This window comes from Carya illinoinensis, chromosome 10, assembly GCF_018687715.1.
Source record: "Carya illinoinensis cultivar Pawnee chromosome 10, C.illinoinensisPawnee_v1, whole genome shotgun sequence".
In the NCBI taxonomy this organism is placed as follows: domain Eukaryota; kingdom Viridiplantae; phylum Streptophyta; class Magnoliopsida; order Fagales; family Juglandaceae; genus Carya; species Carya illinoinensis.
Genome location: NC_056761.1, coordinates 2,523,526 through 2,539,913, shown reverse-complemented (window position 1 = coordinate 2,539,913; position 16,388 = coordinate 2,523,526). Strand labels below are relative to the sequence as shown.

General features: G+C 35.6%; 1 protein-coding gene across 3 annotated transcripts; it reads right to left on the bottom strand.

The window, feature by feature from the left end:
- Positions 1-690: 690 nt before the first annotated feature.
- Positions 691-14,643, bottom strand: LOC122279373 (kinesin-like protein KIN-7K, chloroplastic). Of its 3 annotated transcripts, XM_043089999.1 has the most exons (25): positions 14,411-14,643; positions 14,158-14,258; positions 13,170-13,431; positions 12,984-13,081; positions 12,087-12,176; positions 10,992-11,044; positions 9,475-9,540; positions 9,326-9,379; positions 9,077-9,136; positions 7,818-7,896; positions 7,412-7,479; positions 6,578-6,640; positions 6,338-6,442; positions 5,397-5,501; positions 5,119-5,226; positions 4,885-5,031; positions 4,296-4,481; positions 3,908-4,063; positions 3,392-3,622; positions 2,767-2,907; positions 2,549-2,677; positions 2,415-2,465; positions 2,177-2,224; positions 1,901-2,074; positions 691-1,574 (listed from the first exon to the last, which is right to left on the bottom strand). In XM_043089999.1, exons 3-25 carry the CDS (start codon positions 13,412-13,414, stop codon positions 1,017-1,019), a joined length of 3,015 nt encoding a protein of 1,004 aa, XP_042945933.1. In that variant the 5' UTR covers positions 13,415-13,431; positions 14,158-14,258; positions 14,411-14,643; the 3' UTR covers positions 691-1,016. The 3 variants fall into 3 exon arrangements, with proteins under 3 accessions (XP_042945933.1, XP_042945934.1, XP_042945935.1); XM_043090000.1 differs by lacking the exons at positions 2,549-2,677; positions 2,767-2,907; XM_043090001.1 differs by lacking the exons at positions 12,984-13,081; positions 13,170-13,431; positions 14,158-14,258; positions 14,411-14,643 and having other exon boundaries at positions 9,326-9,368.
- Positions 14,644-16,388: the final 1,745 nt, after the last annotated feature.

The window sequence follows — 16,388 nt, the reverse complement described above, 5'->3', positions numbered from 1 at the left end:
TGAAAAAGTTGTAATGATTAGATGAGATAAGTTGAGATTGGTTGAATAACTAAACTGGCCCTAGGTTGCGTTTGGATATTGAGCTGGGTTGAATATTTTATGAATAGTAGTAAGTTGAGTTGGTGGAGTGAGTTTTGTAGAGTCTATCTAATATGAGTTTAGATATGTTTGGACGTTTAGATGAGTTTAGAAATATTTATGGAAAGTTGAAAAAGATTGTAGGTCCCATGTATAAAGAGGTGTCGAGTTGAAAAAAGTTATGTGTCCTACGTGTAAAGAGATTTTGAGTTGAGATAAATTTAGTAATTTGAGAGTTAAGTGTTTTGATGTTAGACTCAATTTAAAATTAGATTGAACTGAGTTAATATCAGTTGAGTCTAATAACCAAATGGGCTAGTTTCCCCTTATTATAAAGAAACCACACCTTGTCATCTGAAACAAAAGGCTTACGAAGTATATTGGCAGACTGCTTTGATTGTTAGGGGTGTATGCACATATAGATTGAGTTTGGTTTGCTTTATGAAGATAGATGAGAGTGGAAAAATGAGTAGATAACAACTTGTAGTAACTTACCTTGATGCAGTGTAAAGAATGTCATCCATGCTAGCTTGTAAATATAATTGTTAATAATATTAATTTCTTTTGTACTACACGTGGATTTTGCAACAGAATATGCCAGTGGGAGTAATCTTAGATGTGTAGAACTTCACTTTTGAAATCACAAATTAACATATCAAACTCGCACCATGCAAGTGGATAAAGTGTAATTTACACGAAAGAGAAAAAAAAAAATACAAAAAATTTTGTATACAATGTAAGAATGGAAATCGACAAGGAAGGAGCTTTCATTTGTTATATACACAAACAGGAATCGCCTACCATGCACACCAATCCCTAAGCACACCTTTCTCTCTCTCTAAACCAGTACCAAACTGAAGGCCGAGGTTCATAATGGGGTCATTTTTCTAAATCCTAAAGCCGTTTCCATTAGTGTTACCTGTTACCGTTGGTTCAAATCAAATTCCAAAACCTTCAACGCGCGGAGTCTGTCTTGTTGATTCAGAAGCCTCAGTTTCGGCACCATGGGATTTCTTCAACTTTGCCACAAGAACCCACATGTTGGCAAGTTCGTTTTCGAGATAAGCTTCTCTTTGCTTGGATTCCTCAACCCTTCTTTGAAGCTGAGCCTCTCTCTGATCCTTCTCTAATAGAGCAGCTTCGTATGAAAGCTCTTTCTCCCGACTTGCAGCCAGTTCTCTCTTGATATCAGAGACTGGCCCACCTTGATCGTTGCGCTTAACATGACTATCTCTCCGGCCATTTCTGACCGCAGGGCTAGTTCTACGCTGAGTGGGAGAGTTCTTAGATGCGGCCAGCTCGGCAGCCAGTCTCTCGTTATGGTTCATAAGCTTGGCAATTTCTTCTGATAATGCCTTGAGTTCAATAGCAGCTGCTGAGGCTAAGCCTTTGGCATACGAACTCTCCTCCGCCAGTTTCTGGTTTCGAAGTTCTAGCTGTTCTTTTGATTCTGTGAGTTCTCCCACTGTCTGCTTCAGTTCTTCAATAGCCGTGGCCTAATCGACAAAACAAGTAAGGATTTAGTACAAATATTGACCCTGCTTATATATATATATATATATATATATGAGGAACCTAAAGACCATGTAAACGCAACATCATGTCTTTTTACTTGGTTATAAATACTGGCCTTTAGAAGTTTCATTCGCACGATTAAAACTACCAAAATCCACCAAACTATGATAGACAGATTCGTTTTATCACTACCATATTTTTTTTCTTTTTTTCTTTTTTCTCTAGCATTTATTGCTAAATATTTTTTATTTTTTATTTTTTATAAAAAAACATTTTTGAGATGACTAAGGAATATGGAAGGACCAACCTGTGCTCCTAAAAGCAACCCTCTGCCTGAGCCATCTTCTCCGTGCGAGCTCCCTGTTTCTGTAAATCGTTGCGAATAAGTGATTGCAGTATTTAAATTGCTCAACTCCAGTGCATCAGAGAGCTGCTGCTTTAAGGAGGCAATTGTGTTCTGCAATCCTCCACATTCACTGATCTGAAAGAAGGTAATATCAGGTTATAACCGGGACTCGAGTAATAACATGACTGATAAAACAAAATATAAAAGTCAAATAATTCTGTTCAAGTGGCTCTGTACCTTCTGGTTCAGCTGCTCTTGAATTACACGATTATCTGCAGCTTTAACCTAGAAAAAATAATGATACAGTTCGTGATATCAGAAAATGACGTCGGTTTATACATTTCATAATTCTCGTCCATGAGTTAATTTAGTTGCAACACTCAGATTTGATAATGACCCTGAAACTAATATATGAATATTAATGTAACAACAGATTAAAGATAATTACTCGACCAAGATGTACAAAATTAATCACCTCAAGTTCAAATGACTTCTCGTTCAATTGCGCCATCAATTCAGAAACAGACTGCAGCATGAAACAACATGCAGCATAAGTTTGGACTTGAGATAAAACAGAAAGCTACAAGAAGAAGGAAAGCTAAGATTTACGTGTGATAATTCAAAATTATCAATCTTCTTGTGTGAAGCAAGGACAATGGAATCAGTAATTTGCTTTTCCAGCAAAGCTATTTGTTCATTCTTTCCCATGATTTCATCTTTCAAGTTTTTCATCTCCACCTACATTGAAAGATATCTACAAATTTGAGTTCCTAAGCACAATACGCACAGTTGAAGAAACGAGAGCATAACGTAACAAGATATTTTACATGAATAAGATCCTTCTTGGGGTTCCTTTTAGCCGCCTCAGATAAGCGCTTCAAAGCACTTGAATGGAGTGCCACCTCTCCAGACAAGATCTTTTTCTGCTCCCTTAAAAGCTCAATCTGATCGATTGATTTTATGCTAGCCTGGAATTTTTTTTTTTTTAAAAAAAAACACACTATGAATACATGGAATTTTCAGCCTGTTTTCATTTCCAAAGAATCCTTGAAAGGACTTTTATATAACGTCTCACAGCTTCTAAAATTGGAACTTCAACGTTTCAAATCATGATCTGGGAGGAAAACACACCCCGAAAAGTTGCCCAAAAGAATCTAAAATGGCGTTTACAAGCTAGAACAAAGTAAATATTTGTCAAACCAATAGCTTCCAATTTTGTAGTTCCCAGCAATTTCTAGATACAAACATAGTTAGTTCTTAATTGACAACCACATTTGTCCTTTGACATGCACTTCAAAGGTGATATAAAGAAAATTAGCGGCAAAGTGGAATTCTAGGGGTAGAGACCTAGAGCTGGTTATATCAACGGACTTAAAATAATGGGAAGGCAAGGAAGTCTTTTAAACTATCCAACAGAGTCTGAAGAAAGAAGAAGAGAAATCAATCACATACCAGAGGTGTCTCTTGTCCCCGGAAATTATCCCCATGAACTTCTCTATCCTCTCTAGCCTCAGATAAAAGTTCTGCAGATGGAGAGCTTTCTGAAAGTAGAGAATGGGAAAGTCTGGCTTCTGTATGGAGGATGCTACTTTCTCCTTGGGTTGTTGAGGGTGTACTCATGGACTTTATTCCACTTGACTTATCACCGGTGCTTGTCAAAGTACCCAAGCCACTTTCTCGTTTCTAACAAAGCAAAAAAGAAAAGAAAGTTAACTTGCAGAGGCTCAAGATTTTGAATATAAATCGTAGAAGGAATAGAACCAAAGAACAATAAAAGATTATTACTTAAATAAGAGCATACTTGAGTTTCAACCACTTTTTTATTGTACCTTGATAATGTGTACTTTAAAGCACGCATAAACACAAACAACTATATAGATTATCTGTTCAAGCATGCATAAACATAAAGAACTATTTGGATTATCTGTTCAAGAATGCATAACATAGCTCAAAGATAAACTACTTTACCCGTGGCTTCAACCAGTTTAGGAGTCCATGCTTCCGGGTCTTTTTCTCCTTCAACATAGCATTAGTGGTTTCAGCATTCCCCTCAGGAGAACCATACAATTCAATGTTGTCATTATCTAAAATCAAGTCTGGCCTCTTGTGTGGTAGGTATGAAAGCTGTATGTTTTACATAAGCAACTGCGATCAGCTTAAATTGATTGATTTTTCTTTATACAAAACAAAAACACAAAAAAACTACGATCAGGTAGAATTGAGGATTGAGAAAGAAGAAAAAGCAGCGAACACAGAAAGAATCTAGTCATCTGGCAGAGTGCTTAAGGTTATCGAAGTTTAGGTACCAGAAGAAAAAAACAAGGGGAAAATAACTTTTGGTACAACTCAGTCATACCTCCTCTTCACCAAAGGAATGTCTGCTTCTATGACCAGGTCTATGAGGAAGTACTCTTGATGATTGCGATGCTTTTGAGGAGACCAAAATTAGTTTTGTCAAGCGTTGAATTCTGGCTAACAAAGTAGCTTTAGCTTCTTCTTCTTGTTCCAATCGTGATTGCAGTTTGACTTGACCATCCTCTAGCTTTATACACCAAATCACACCAAAAAAAAAGTTTGTCCTTTCACATTTCTGTTTAGGTATATAAATGTTCTTGTAGCAATCTAGAGGAAACTGTTCAAGGTAACGATTTTATTTATTGTGGCTCAAGTAGGTGAAAGGGAGTAGCCTCTTTAAATTCTAGTACAGCTAAAAATCTGTAACAAATTGATACACACACCACCAAGAGGAGGATCAGATAAAATTAAGATTGTAATCATAATATATGCAAGGAAATCTAACAGTGGCAGAATGTGGACATAGTCAAAACATGTGGCGAGGTCAAACACCAAAAAAGCAAAAGACTAAATTCACAATCTTTTTAAAAAAGAAGAAAAAAATTTCCCTAGGAATGCCATTAAAATTAATCATAGTAGTGCAATTGTACCTTTCGTTTTAAGAGCAAGAGGTCTTCTTCTGCAGAATCTTTCAGTTGTGGAACTCTAACAATCCCCCTCCTCAACTGCTCTAACTCTTCCTTTAAAGAACGAATCTCGTTTTGGTACTTTTTGATAAGTGATTTCTCATCAATAATCTGCAGGTTCAGAATTTCTTCCTATAAATGCCAAAGAGAATACAATGAAAAATAGGGACAGCTCAGAAAATAAGTAAATAAATGGACCTTGTTTTGTGCTGCTTGGATTTCAATGTGTTTGGCACGGTGTGCAAATTTGAGCGTATTATGTGTCTCTTCGGAACTGCTTGATGAAGGAGTGACAGTGCAAATAAGCTGTATTTTCAGAGAAGAAAAGATAAATAAAGAAATATTGAAACTCAAGTCAGCAAGTAGTATTTATTTATTAAAAAGTAAACTGCCACATTTATATTTTAAAATTATCATCTCATCTACCCAGATATATTTCGTGTCTGTTTCTGCAAAATATATATGAGAACCCTTACAGATACACGTCCATGGCCACTCAATGAAGACTGAAGAAGTCTTGTCAATTTAGAGTCCCTGTATGGTATATGAGCAGCCCTCCCATCTGTTAACTTGGATATAACCTATGACAACCACAAATTGTTACAATGACACAAGTATATTTTGTACGATATCACAATTTTAAGAGTACACAAAGAACCAACAGATGAGACACAGAAAGGAGGAAAAAAAAAAAAAAAAACCCATGTGCCAAGGCTATATTTGCATATAATCAAATTATAAGGGACAATGTTGTGTGTGCGCAGTGTGTGTGTGTGTGTGTGAGAGAGAGAGAGAGAAGAAGAGATCAGTTCCATTATAAATGCTCATAAACAATTTCACAATATTCCAAAGCATATTGATTGACAAAAAAAATACAATTTTTCAAGAAATTGTATATGCAAATTCAATTACGAATATCCACAAACAAGAACTCCCATGATATAGAAACTATAGTTATATAATTCTCTGAAGTCGTGATCCGAACAAAAGTTACAACTATTCACTACAAATCAATATACAAATTCAATTATGAATATCTACAAACAAGAACTCCCATGATATACAAACTATAGTTATATAATTCACTGAAGTCATGACCCAAACAAAAGTTACAACTATTCACTACAAATCATGCAACCTCACTGGTGATTCTGTGAATTCAGTCTTTTGATAAGAACTACCATCTTCAATATCCATCAAAACTGTAACATTAGGAGCCACAAATAATATACTGGTTCTCTATCTCACACAAACATGATATAGTCATAACAAAGCAAACAACTATGAGATCACTTTGAAAGTAATCAGATCCAGAAAAACTAAAATCAATATAAATGACAATGTTGACAAAATGATAAGCAAACAAATAGCACTTCGAACTAAAAATGCTCAACCAACAAAATGTTTGAGGCCTCACAGTTCCAAGCGTTAGGAGGCTCTTATTAATATAGGATCCTTCTTTCCGTCTCACACCTGTAGTTTCTGCTTTTGAACTCTCAGAACCTGCCAGATCGATGAGGTTCTGCAGGTATAAGTAGAATATAAAATAGTTATATGCATTTGAAAAACACAACAGAATCATTTTTTAGAGAAACATGGAACCAGAGGTTAAATACATTCCCACTGAAACAGTAGTTTATCAATGTCAATCAATTACCAGTTGTGACAGGCTTACTGCTTCCCCTTGACTATTCTCACCGCATGGGCTGCTCTCTATAGTCTGTTAATAAGGTAGTAAAACGAAATGGATAAAATGTCCAAATATAATGGCAATCCATCATTCAAAATGAGGGAGTAATTTCATTTCTTATGATAATTTTTTTTTTTTTTTTGGTTTTTTTTTTGGGGGGGGGGGGGGGGGGTTGAAAGATGGTCGAGCCCCTCATAACGTTTTAAAAGCTCAACCACACAAGATATGCCAGTGCTGTAAGTAGGGAAGAGAGCTCTGAACTAGTAGTTAATCAAGAGTTATGTGGTAGAATCTCAAGCGCGAGTAACAAAAGTAATAGGACGAGACAATGCTACTAAGAAATTATATCAGATTGCAGAAGAATTAAAATTAGCGATTGATTGTGCCATATAATGTGGAGGAACAGTTGAAGTAATTTAAGGAAACGGGTAGATGATTTGTTCCAAGAAATCAAGAACAGAATAGACAAACTGGTTGCTGACCCTGACAGCAAGGCCTTTCAACTAGGCATAAGCTTACTCTACAGTTCACTACACAAAGGAATATATAGCTACATCATCAAAGCCTAGGGGCCAGTAAGGTGGTAGACCATATACATGACAGAGAATTTACGTTCACAAGTCTAACCATACACTGTAGCTTTCCGAATGTAAAAAGGTGCGTGGGTCTTTGTCTGTCTTAACGTCTGTGTCTATTGCAAGAAAATTATAAAAAGAAATATAATATAAGGCATTAAAACAGTATAACCTGTAAGAAACATTGACTGAAATCCAAAAATCAATTAAAGATGGGAAGAAATACCAGCGTAAATATCGTATGGCTCCTACTGCTGAGTAAATTAAAATTTGTGGACCCCACATGTCTGTGCTCTGTCATCAATAACAAAAATCTTATAAAAAAGCATGAACAGAATTTCATGAATGGTGACAGAAAAGAGGTACAAAGTGGGATTAAACCCTCAATTAGCAACAAGCAATCTAGATAATTGTTTCTCAAGCAACTCCAACTTATGAGAAGTTATAGAGCTATTTATGTTTTTTGGTACTCTTTTGATAATTCTGTCACAACTTTGTTTTAACAATGCAATAACTCAAAAAAATGAGTTCACATGTGACAATTTGCTATTTCATAGACAGATCATTAGCAAGTGTTCTATTTTTTGGTTTTGGATTTCATTGCATGACAAAACATAACAAAAGATTTGTACCTTCTCCAGCAGCTATAAGGGAAAGGGCATGAGCAGGGGATAGCACAACTTCCTCCTTTATTCCTTCAACAAAGATGCCCTACAGCCATCAATCAAATTATAAATTTAGAAAAAAAATGAACCATGTAAACAACCCAAAGAAGAGTGTTAAAAAGGTGTTAAATAGATGGCCTAAATACAAATCAGCAACATTTCTAGCAGCAAATGTGCCAAATGGTCACATTTGGCGTTCTCTCCCCCCCCCCCCCCCCCCCCCCCCCCCCCCCACGGCGGCATTATCGCAACAGCCAAAGCTTTGGACAACTTACATATCTTGACCTAAACTAATATGTATAATTAATTCCAGATCGAAAAACCTTGTTGGTTCCCGCAACCGACTTATCCCCAATTATCTGCCAAAGGATTGTTTCGCAGGGTCACACACGACATCGTACAACTAATAGAGTTTGCCTGAGACCAAGGCTCACACAAATAGTGCCACAAACCAAGAATGGGAATAAGAAATTTCCACCTCAAGGCCAATGAAGGCATCTCAACTAAGCTTGTTATAATTCATAATGTAATTCTTTCACTTTCAATGTTCCTTTGAACTAAAATAGTAAACTTCCGCTCCCAAGACATCCTGATGAACTTCAACCATCTTGGCTACACAGCTGAGTTCATTCAGACCACCCAAGCCGTGACCTTCTGCCACTTTCAAAACACCCAATGCACATTGAACCACGTGCTCTAGATGCCTGTTATGTCCTTGAAACCTCCAGTCCCAAGTCTGTGCCAACTTTAGCTAGTCCTCAACTGCCTCTGCTTGTAGGATTGAGATGCCTAGGAAGCCAATTTATGGCTTTGATTTCATTTTTACCATAAAGGTTTAACATTGAAAGATAAATAGAGAAAGGATGTCTATGGAAAGTTTCCTCAATGTACTACTATCCCAAGACCTGTGCAAGTGTTATGGGTCCATGTTGAAGCATGAAAGAGTAGAATATCTTTTACAGACACCGTCTTTGTCTATAATAGTTTATTTTGGCACCTTTTTTTGATAAATAGTTTATTTTGACACCTAAAGATAAAATTGAGCAATACCATGTGATTTCCATCTTATTTCACCATGATCCATGACTTTTTATCCTTATGCATTGAATCCCAGCATTAATTTTGCATAGAAGCAATAAAAAATCAATAACCATGTTTACTCATTGACTATTATCAACAAGGAAGGTAGAATTGTGAAAAAGGACTAGCATGTAACTAACAACTACCTGAGAATCCTCTCTAATTCTTAAATTCTGTCCTGCTGGGTTCAACAAGTCATTCATAACCTGAAATGAAAGAAACCTTGAAGGTTATTGAAGCCCTTGGAAAAATAATTCAGCATCAAAGCTAGAGTATATCCAACATATGCGTCTTACAAAACTATAACTCAGGATAGGTTTATGGAAAACAGTGAGAATTTTAATCGAAGCCATAACAAACCAAGAATAAAGAATAGAGAATAGCAAGAAGCTCACCTCATTGTAGATTTCCAAGTATGACATACGAAGAAGAAACTCTCTGTTTGGAGTCTAGGGCATATATACATGTCAGACTGTAGATTCTATTTTTTTTAAAAAAATTATGGATGGAAGGTACAGAGAGGCTAATATCCCTCATGCCTTACCTCTTGGATGATGCTGAAAGCATCTTTCACTGCCAGTGGTATAATTCCAGGGGACCTCTGATCACCCTGCAATTGTCATATGTACTATATAAGCATGTTTCTAAGATTTTCTCGTCCAAGCCCATGACTTCATTAGTCCTCTCAATATTTTATCCTTAAATAAAACAAAATTCTTGTTACAGTTATGGTGCAGTATGTTAAATTGCAAGTTTTGACAAAAGGATGGGATCTTCCACAAACTGAATTAAGTAAAACATGCCTTCTAAAATTCCTAAATGCATGTGCAACATGGACATGTGTATCATGGGGTTTGGAAAGTATTTATGCCTATATGAGATGAGATCCTACCAACTAACCTACGCATATGACAACCTAGAATGATATTACCTTTTAGAAACATTATGGAATTTGGAGTGTATTTGGACGTGTGCACATGAAAACCTAGCATGGAAATTTTGAAAACGATAATACAAATTTATAGTGGCCTAGAAGGTAAAAAAGATGAGGCATGAGCATAAGCGCCTGCTTTACACACATTAAATACGTAAACAGAGGAAGTATGCTCAAGTCCAATGCCTAAAAGTCAATTAATTAGCAAAGAGAACATCAGTTTGCCGGTGTTGCTTTCCTCCACTTTCAACGTTATTTACAAGCAGATTGGAATAATTTAATCACAGCAAACAAATGAACAAAATTATTGATGCAGTAACAGAAAATGAGGTTATAGCAAAACCAAACATCGAGAAAGTCTCATTATTAAACATTTTTACAAGTGATTCTTCCAAACAAACAGCTAATATATGCCGTATGAAAATGAGAGCAGCCTTCCATAAAAAACTCATTTCAATAACTTTAGGTTGGCCTTGAATTTGTTTAAAGGAAAATTACAACTGATATGAAAATGCCATTGACTTGTCATAACCAGAGGTGAAGATGCTCCCAGGTCATTGATGCTAGAATCTCACCGTTTTATTGTTGTTTTTCTTAAATAACATCATCCATTTTCCCGAAGAAAAAGCAAACCATTGGTTCTGGACAAGCAATGTATAGTTATGTTGGAAGCATCAAGATGATGGCCATGATAGCACTAACAAAAGGTAATGACTCTAGGTAAGTTCCGCAGTGAAGATAAACATGCAGAAGTAATTTCTTGTCACCCATATCATGTGTCATATATCATGAAATAGAACTTTGAGGTGACAGTGCAGATGCAGTGCACATATAATAGCAATTTTGGATTCCCACACAAACGTCACCTATACAAACATTGATCTACTACAGAGATTTCAATGAAACATGATGAAAGCATTGAGTCATCAAATTTCACTCCCATTACACCCAAAAAGGTCATGAATCGGTTCACCGATAAAAATGACAATGACAGCAAATCAAGCCATCATTTTCTAACCATGCAGTATATCATGGAATAGCATGTATATGGTGTTTAAGGAATGTGCATTATCAATGTATCTCAAATACAATTTAAGGAAAGGAGGGGCATAAATATATCATCTCACATGCATAGTGTGGGTCTTCCCACTGCTTGTCACCCCGTATGCAAAAATTGTACCTGTGGTAAACAGAACACACAGAATAAATAATTAAACAGTGCTGTATGAAATTAGCAACTTAGATAACGATACATATGGCAGTAAAAACAGTATTGGTCTACTTGTTGCCCTGCCTAACAGACCACCCAACAGGCACCTTAAACCCTTTACAGGTGGTACTGGTAGACCAGTATAGACGAGGAAATGGACTTGAGTGCCTAAGCAACTACATCAAGTACCCAGAACTGAACAATATATTGTTCAGCCACATAGGCTGAAGTCAACAAACATTTGGATAATTTCACACACTCTTGATGATTTGCTGAAGACAAATGGATTTTTCAGTGCCAAAAAAAATATATATATATTCACCGGTCAAAAATCCAATATCCCAGCTTTCCCCCTTGTAACAACTGCTACCTCCTATAATCTACTTCCAAAAGTCAATGTGGTAAACACTTGTGACTTACAGAAACTGATCATTAAGGCATGAACCTCAAATATCTGGAGATTATCTTGCTGCAGAAGCCCACCCAAAGCATTTTTCAAATTTTGTAGAATATAAAAAGTGTGAACAACTAACAACATTTCACGAGCTTAACTCATCATGGATAAAGGAATGCTTTTGGTTTCTAGTATTAGTTTTAAAGAAGAAAAAGAAGGGTATTTCCGATGGCTACCCTGTATAACAGGGGGAAATGCCTAAATCCACAACAGGTCACAGGGACAAATGCAAAAGGGGCGGTGGGAGGCCTCCAACAGCTCAAAGAAAAGAGAACAAAATTGATAAGTAAATTAGAAATTGGAAATAAATCAAAGCAGAGAAAAAGAGAACAAGTTATAAACTTTATTTTCAAAATATTTGAAAAATGAAAGATTTTACAGGCTTGACCTTCCCCCCCCCCCCAAACAACAAAAAAAACAACTCCAGTTGCCCTCCTCTAGAGTAAGGTCTTCGCCTTGTCCACAAATAATGGTGATAAGACAATTGGGTAGATAAAAGAAAATCTGAGAAAGCTTAAAATAAGGAAGAAATGGTTGCATTGAATTTTAGATAATTACCACTAATGCCTTCCATAGCGCCACTAACAGCATGCTGGGCGGCAACATCATATACATTACGGGTTGTGGTTGTAGGGCCAAATACTCGATCTGCAAGCATGGAATTGAAAACTAAAGAAGTCAGATTCAGAATGTTCATACATTGGATGAAAGTCTTTCCCTAAGAGAAAACGAGAAAGATAAACAAGTCTGCAATAAATAATTAATAGAAAGCTGATGAACAAGCAAGCATATAATTATGTATTTGACCTGCTACAATGAACCATGTTTTGATTTCACACAAACTTGAAACAAGATCAGCTTAAGTGGTGTTCTTATACAACCCCAAACTTCACCCCACTGCAACACTCTGTTTAGCCTTTACCACTATAACCAAGAATATTCGGCAATATTTCTGAGAATTTCACGACAGAAGATTAAGCTTGTGTTTCAATTGTCTCTGCCGGCTTTGCAGCACTGCAAAATTTTCCTTAGTATTTTCTTGTCTCTTCAAAACTTCTTGCAAAGTGAGATGTCTCCGACAGACTTAAAAATCATCTAGCATCTTCAAGGTTTCTCCAACTGTCAACACAGTGACTGCTGACCGCATTGAATTTTTATTATTAATTTCATACTGTAGAGATAAATATAAATTATTAAATGTACGTCTTCTTATCAGTTAAATTTTTTGGACAAGTGTTAATTTCACATGGTATCAGGTGTTGGGCTAGTTCATTGAAGGAGAATCTGATCTAATTCGGAGAGTGTCAAGATAAAATATAAAGGATTAAATCGATATCTTCCTATCAATTTAAGTTTTTTGAACAAGTAGTGATTTCACACGTTCGAAATACTAAAGTTAATAGATGATAAGAACAATGTGATACTAAAAATTTATTAGGGGTTTATATAGTTTACCGTATGCATAAGCTATTGAAGGGTTATGCTCGTTCCGCACGATAGTTTCACCATCTGCATACCATGCAATCTCCTCTCCTTGATGGATTTCCCTCGGACTACTCCAAACACAGACCAGAACCAATTTAAAAGGACTCATCAATAGAAATTTCAAAATGAAATATCGTTTGGAAATGGAAAATGCACCTTAGCGGACGAAACCGAACTGTCACTGTTACATTTTCTTTGGATCTCCCAGCATCCAAAGGTAGAGTCTCTGAGTAAAAGTGAGGCTTACTTCGCACCGATGAAGATGCAGGAGAGCTCTGACCATCAATAGACGTGTCCAGATACGGTTTGGAAGACGATGTGGTTGAGTACGAAGAATAATTAGCGGCTTTAGACTTAGTCGAACCGAACTTCTTCGATTTTGATTTTTCTTTGGACGCCATTACGACTTCAAGTCAATCTTTCAACACGAAGAAATAAAAATGAACTCCAATTCGATCCGAAACAAGAGTTCTCACAAATAATTCTCTATTCTAAGCCTCCAATCAATTAACCAGGAAAAAAAAATTAATGGGGAGTGAGTGTATTCCTTCTCCAATTTGTGTCATAAGTTTTTCTCCAGTAGTCTGCGGTACGGTGACAACTGACAACTAAAAACGAGTTCATAATTAGTCAGAACCATCTTTACGATTTGAGTTTGTCAAGAATATAGCGTCATCTACGGTGGTGTATGCTTGGCAAGAAAACGCAGGTAAAAGTAGTAAAGAATAAATCAAAACCCTTTTACTCGAAATTTTCTTCACTTAGAAGGTAGAGAACAACTCATGTTAACTCCGATGATTAGTTGAATTGAAGTTTTCCAATCCTTGTGTGACATCATGAATATCACCCGAAAATATAGAGCTGCAAATTATGCACCTCCATTTTCTCAGCAACCTACTAGGAAGTAAAAAGAAGTGGGATGCAAAAAAGGTTCAAGAATTGAAACATAGACAGGAAATAAAAAGCAACTGATAAGAAAGTTAAAGGACGTCATTGCCGCAACGTTTAAGGATAGAACATGCATTCAACGGGGCTTGACAAGTTCCTTAGTCAAAGTAAAAGATATAGAAACTCGGAATTATCTTTTTTCCCTCTCTTTCCTTCATTTCCTCGGGAGCCAAACACGGCAAGATTTTACGCTTACCTGAAATAGAGCAGACGAGGATAGCAGGCAGAACGAATCGGGTAACCGCACAGAGAGTGATTTTTATGAGAGGGAGATCTTCTTCGAGCTGAGAGTCAGATCTAAGGATGAGAGAGAGAGAGAGAGAGAGAGCTAATTAGTCAGATGACGAAGAAAATAAAGGAAGCTCACTCAGTCAGATAACGAAGAAAACAAAGGAAAAGAAGAGAGATTAGAGGCAAATTTCTATTTCAGTAGAGCTTTTCACGCTTGCCTTGGAAGTGATGCCCCCCATTAAAGGGCAAAAGCCTCACGACATTTTCAATCCCGCCTTTTCTAGACAGAGAAAACTATACTCCACTATTCCTCAGAGTATATATAGATAGAAGAAGAAAGAGCAGTTGAGGAGAAATTTGCCGTACAAAAAAATTTTGAGAGACCAAAAATGGTGGAGTAGTGTGATTTTCTCCACACTTCTCGCTTTTTTCTTTCTCCTCTGTTTTCGAGCAAAACAGTGTGAGTTACGTATGGGACAGGATCACAGGAAGTGCGTGCTACATGTGGCAAATAGGAGCTTGCCACGTATTGGAAAGACGACGATTTCTTACCCAACCGCACGAACATTTGCGTCCTAGTATTAGGGGGGAGTTCGGTCCGGTTCGGTCCGGGGAGGTTTTGTGGACTGGACCGAACCTATTCGGTCCAGGGTTTTCTTACCCTGGACCGGACCGAACTCCCTCAGGACCGGTTCGGTCCGGTTCTATTCAGTCCGGTCGGTCCATTCGGTCCAAGGTTGACCTTTTTTTTTTTTTTTTTTTTATCTAATGACATTTTTTTTAATACTTATGTAATTATATTGTAATATATTTAATATATATATATAGTATACTATTATATATATATTAGTAATATGCTAATACTATTAGTCTATTAGTAATAATTATATAACTAATAACTATATGTAATAATAGTTATAGTGATAACTATATATGTAACTATATGTAATACTAATAACTAATACTATTAGTCTATTAGTACTAATAACTATACTAGTATTAATAACTATACTAGTACTAATACTATAACTAATAACTATATGTAATGATAGTAATACTATATGTAATACTATATTAAATAATAGTAATACTCTTATTACTAATACTCTATGTAGTTATAGTGATTTAATACATATTATAACTATAGTCTATATTAGACTATTAATATTTTTTTTATATCATATATAATTATATAATTAATTATATACAACTATTATATAAATAATATATATAAATATTTTTTTTTTTAATTTCTATTCGGTCCGGTCCGGGGTGAAAAGCTCCCGGACCGGGACCGGACCGAATCCTCTCGGTCTCTTAAAAATTGGACCGGACCGGACCAGTCCCAATTCGGCCCGGTTCGGTTCGGTCCAAACAGTGCCGGTCCGGTCGGTTTTGCCGGTCCGGACCGGCCGATACTCACCCCTACCTAGTATGACCTGACCGGTGCCTGTGGCGCTCGCAGTATTGCTGCAAGTAGAGCCTCTTCATCATGGTTCCATCCTATAATGCTATGTAGGAATAGAAAAATATATTTGAAGTCCGCCATTTTTTTTAAAAAATATATTAGATATAATTAAATTTTAATAAGAAATTTCCCTCATTTTTAAAATAAGTAATATTTTACATATTTTAAAACTATATTTAAGGTTGGTTTAGATTAAAGATAAAATAGTTTTAGATAAAATGTGAAGTTAAATAAAATATTATTTTTTTAATATTATTATCATTTTAAAATTTAAAAAAGTTAAATTAATATTTAGTTGAATTGTTTATTATATTTTACGTGAAAATTTTAAAAAATATAATAATAAGATGAAATGAAATACTTTTCGAATCCAAATAAGAATCTTAGCATTATTTGTACCCTTATACGAATAATAGACTATTAAGAAGGACAATAGAAAACAAGGCCTTAAATATTATTATCTTCTCATATATAGTTAAAATTTACTTTTAGCATTGAGTTTTTTTTTTTAAACTTTATTATTCATCGTCCTTATACATCACATATTATATTTATAAAAAAATTAAATTAATTAAATTTTTCTATTCATCATCCATATATCATATATTTAATAAAAGAAAAAAAATATAATATAAAATGTGTAGAATGATGAATAGAATTTAATTTTTTTAATTTTATAAAAAGTGAAATACTTTCAATCGTAAATTTGAAAACTTACATACCAAAAT

Coding starts and splice junctions, on each gene's coding strand:
- LOC122279373 (XM_043089999.1), bottom strand. CDS start 13,414: ATGGCGTCCAAAGAAAAATCAAAATCGAAGAAGTTCGGTTCGACTAAG. Junction 3,623..3,907: donor TAAACTGGTTGAAGCCACGG/GTAAAGTAGTTT, acceptor TTGCTTTGTTAG/AAACGAGAAAGTGGCTTGGG. Junction 2,466..2,548: donor ATAATTTTGAATTATCACAC/GTAAATCTTAGC, acceptor TTCATGCTGCAG/TCTGTTTCTGAATTGATGGC.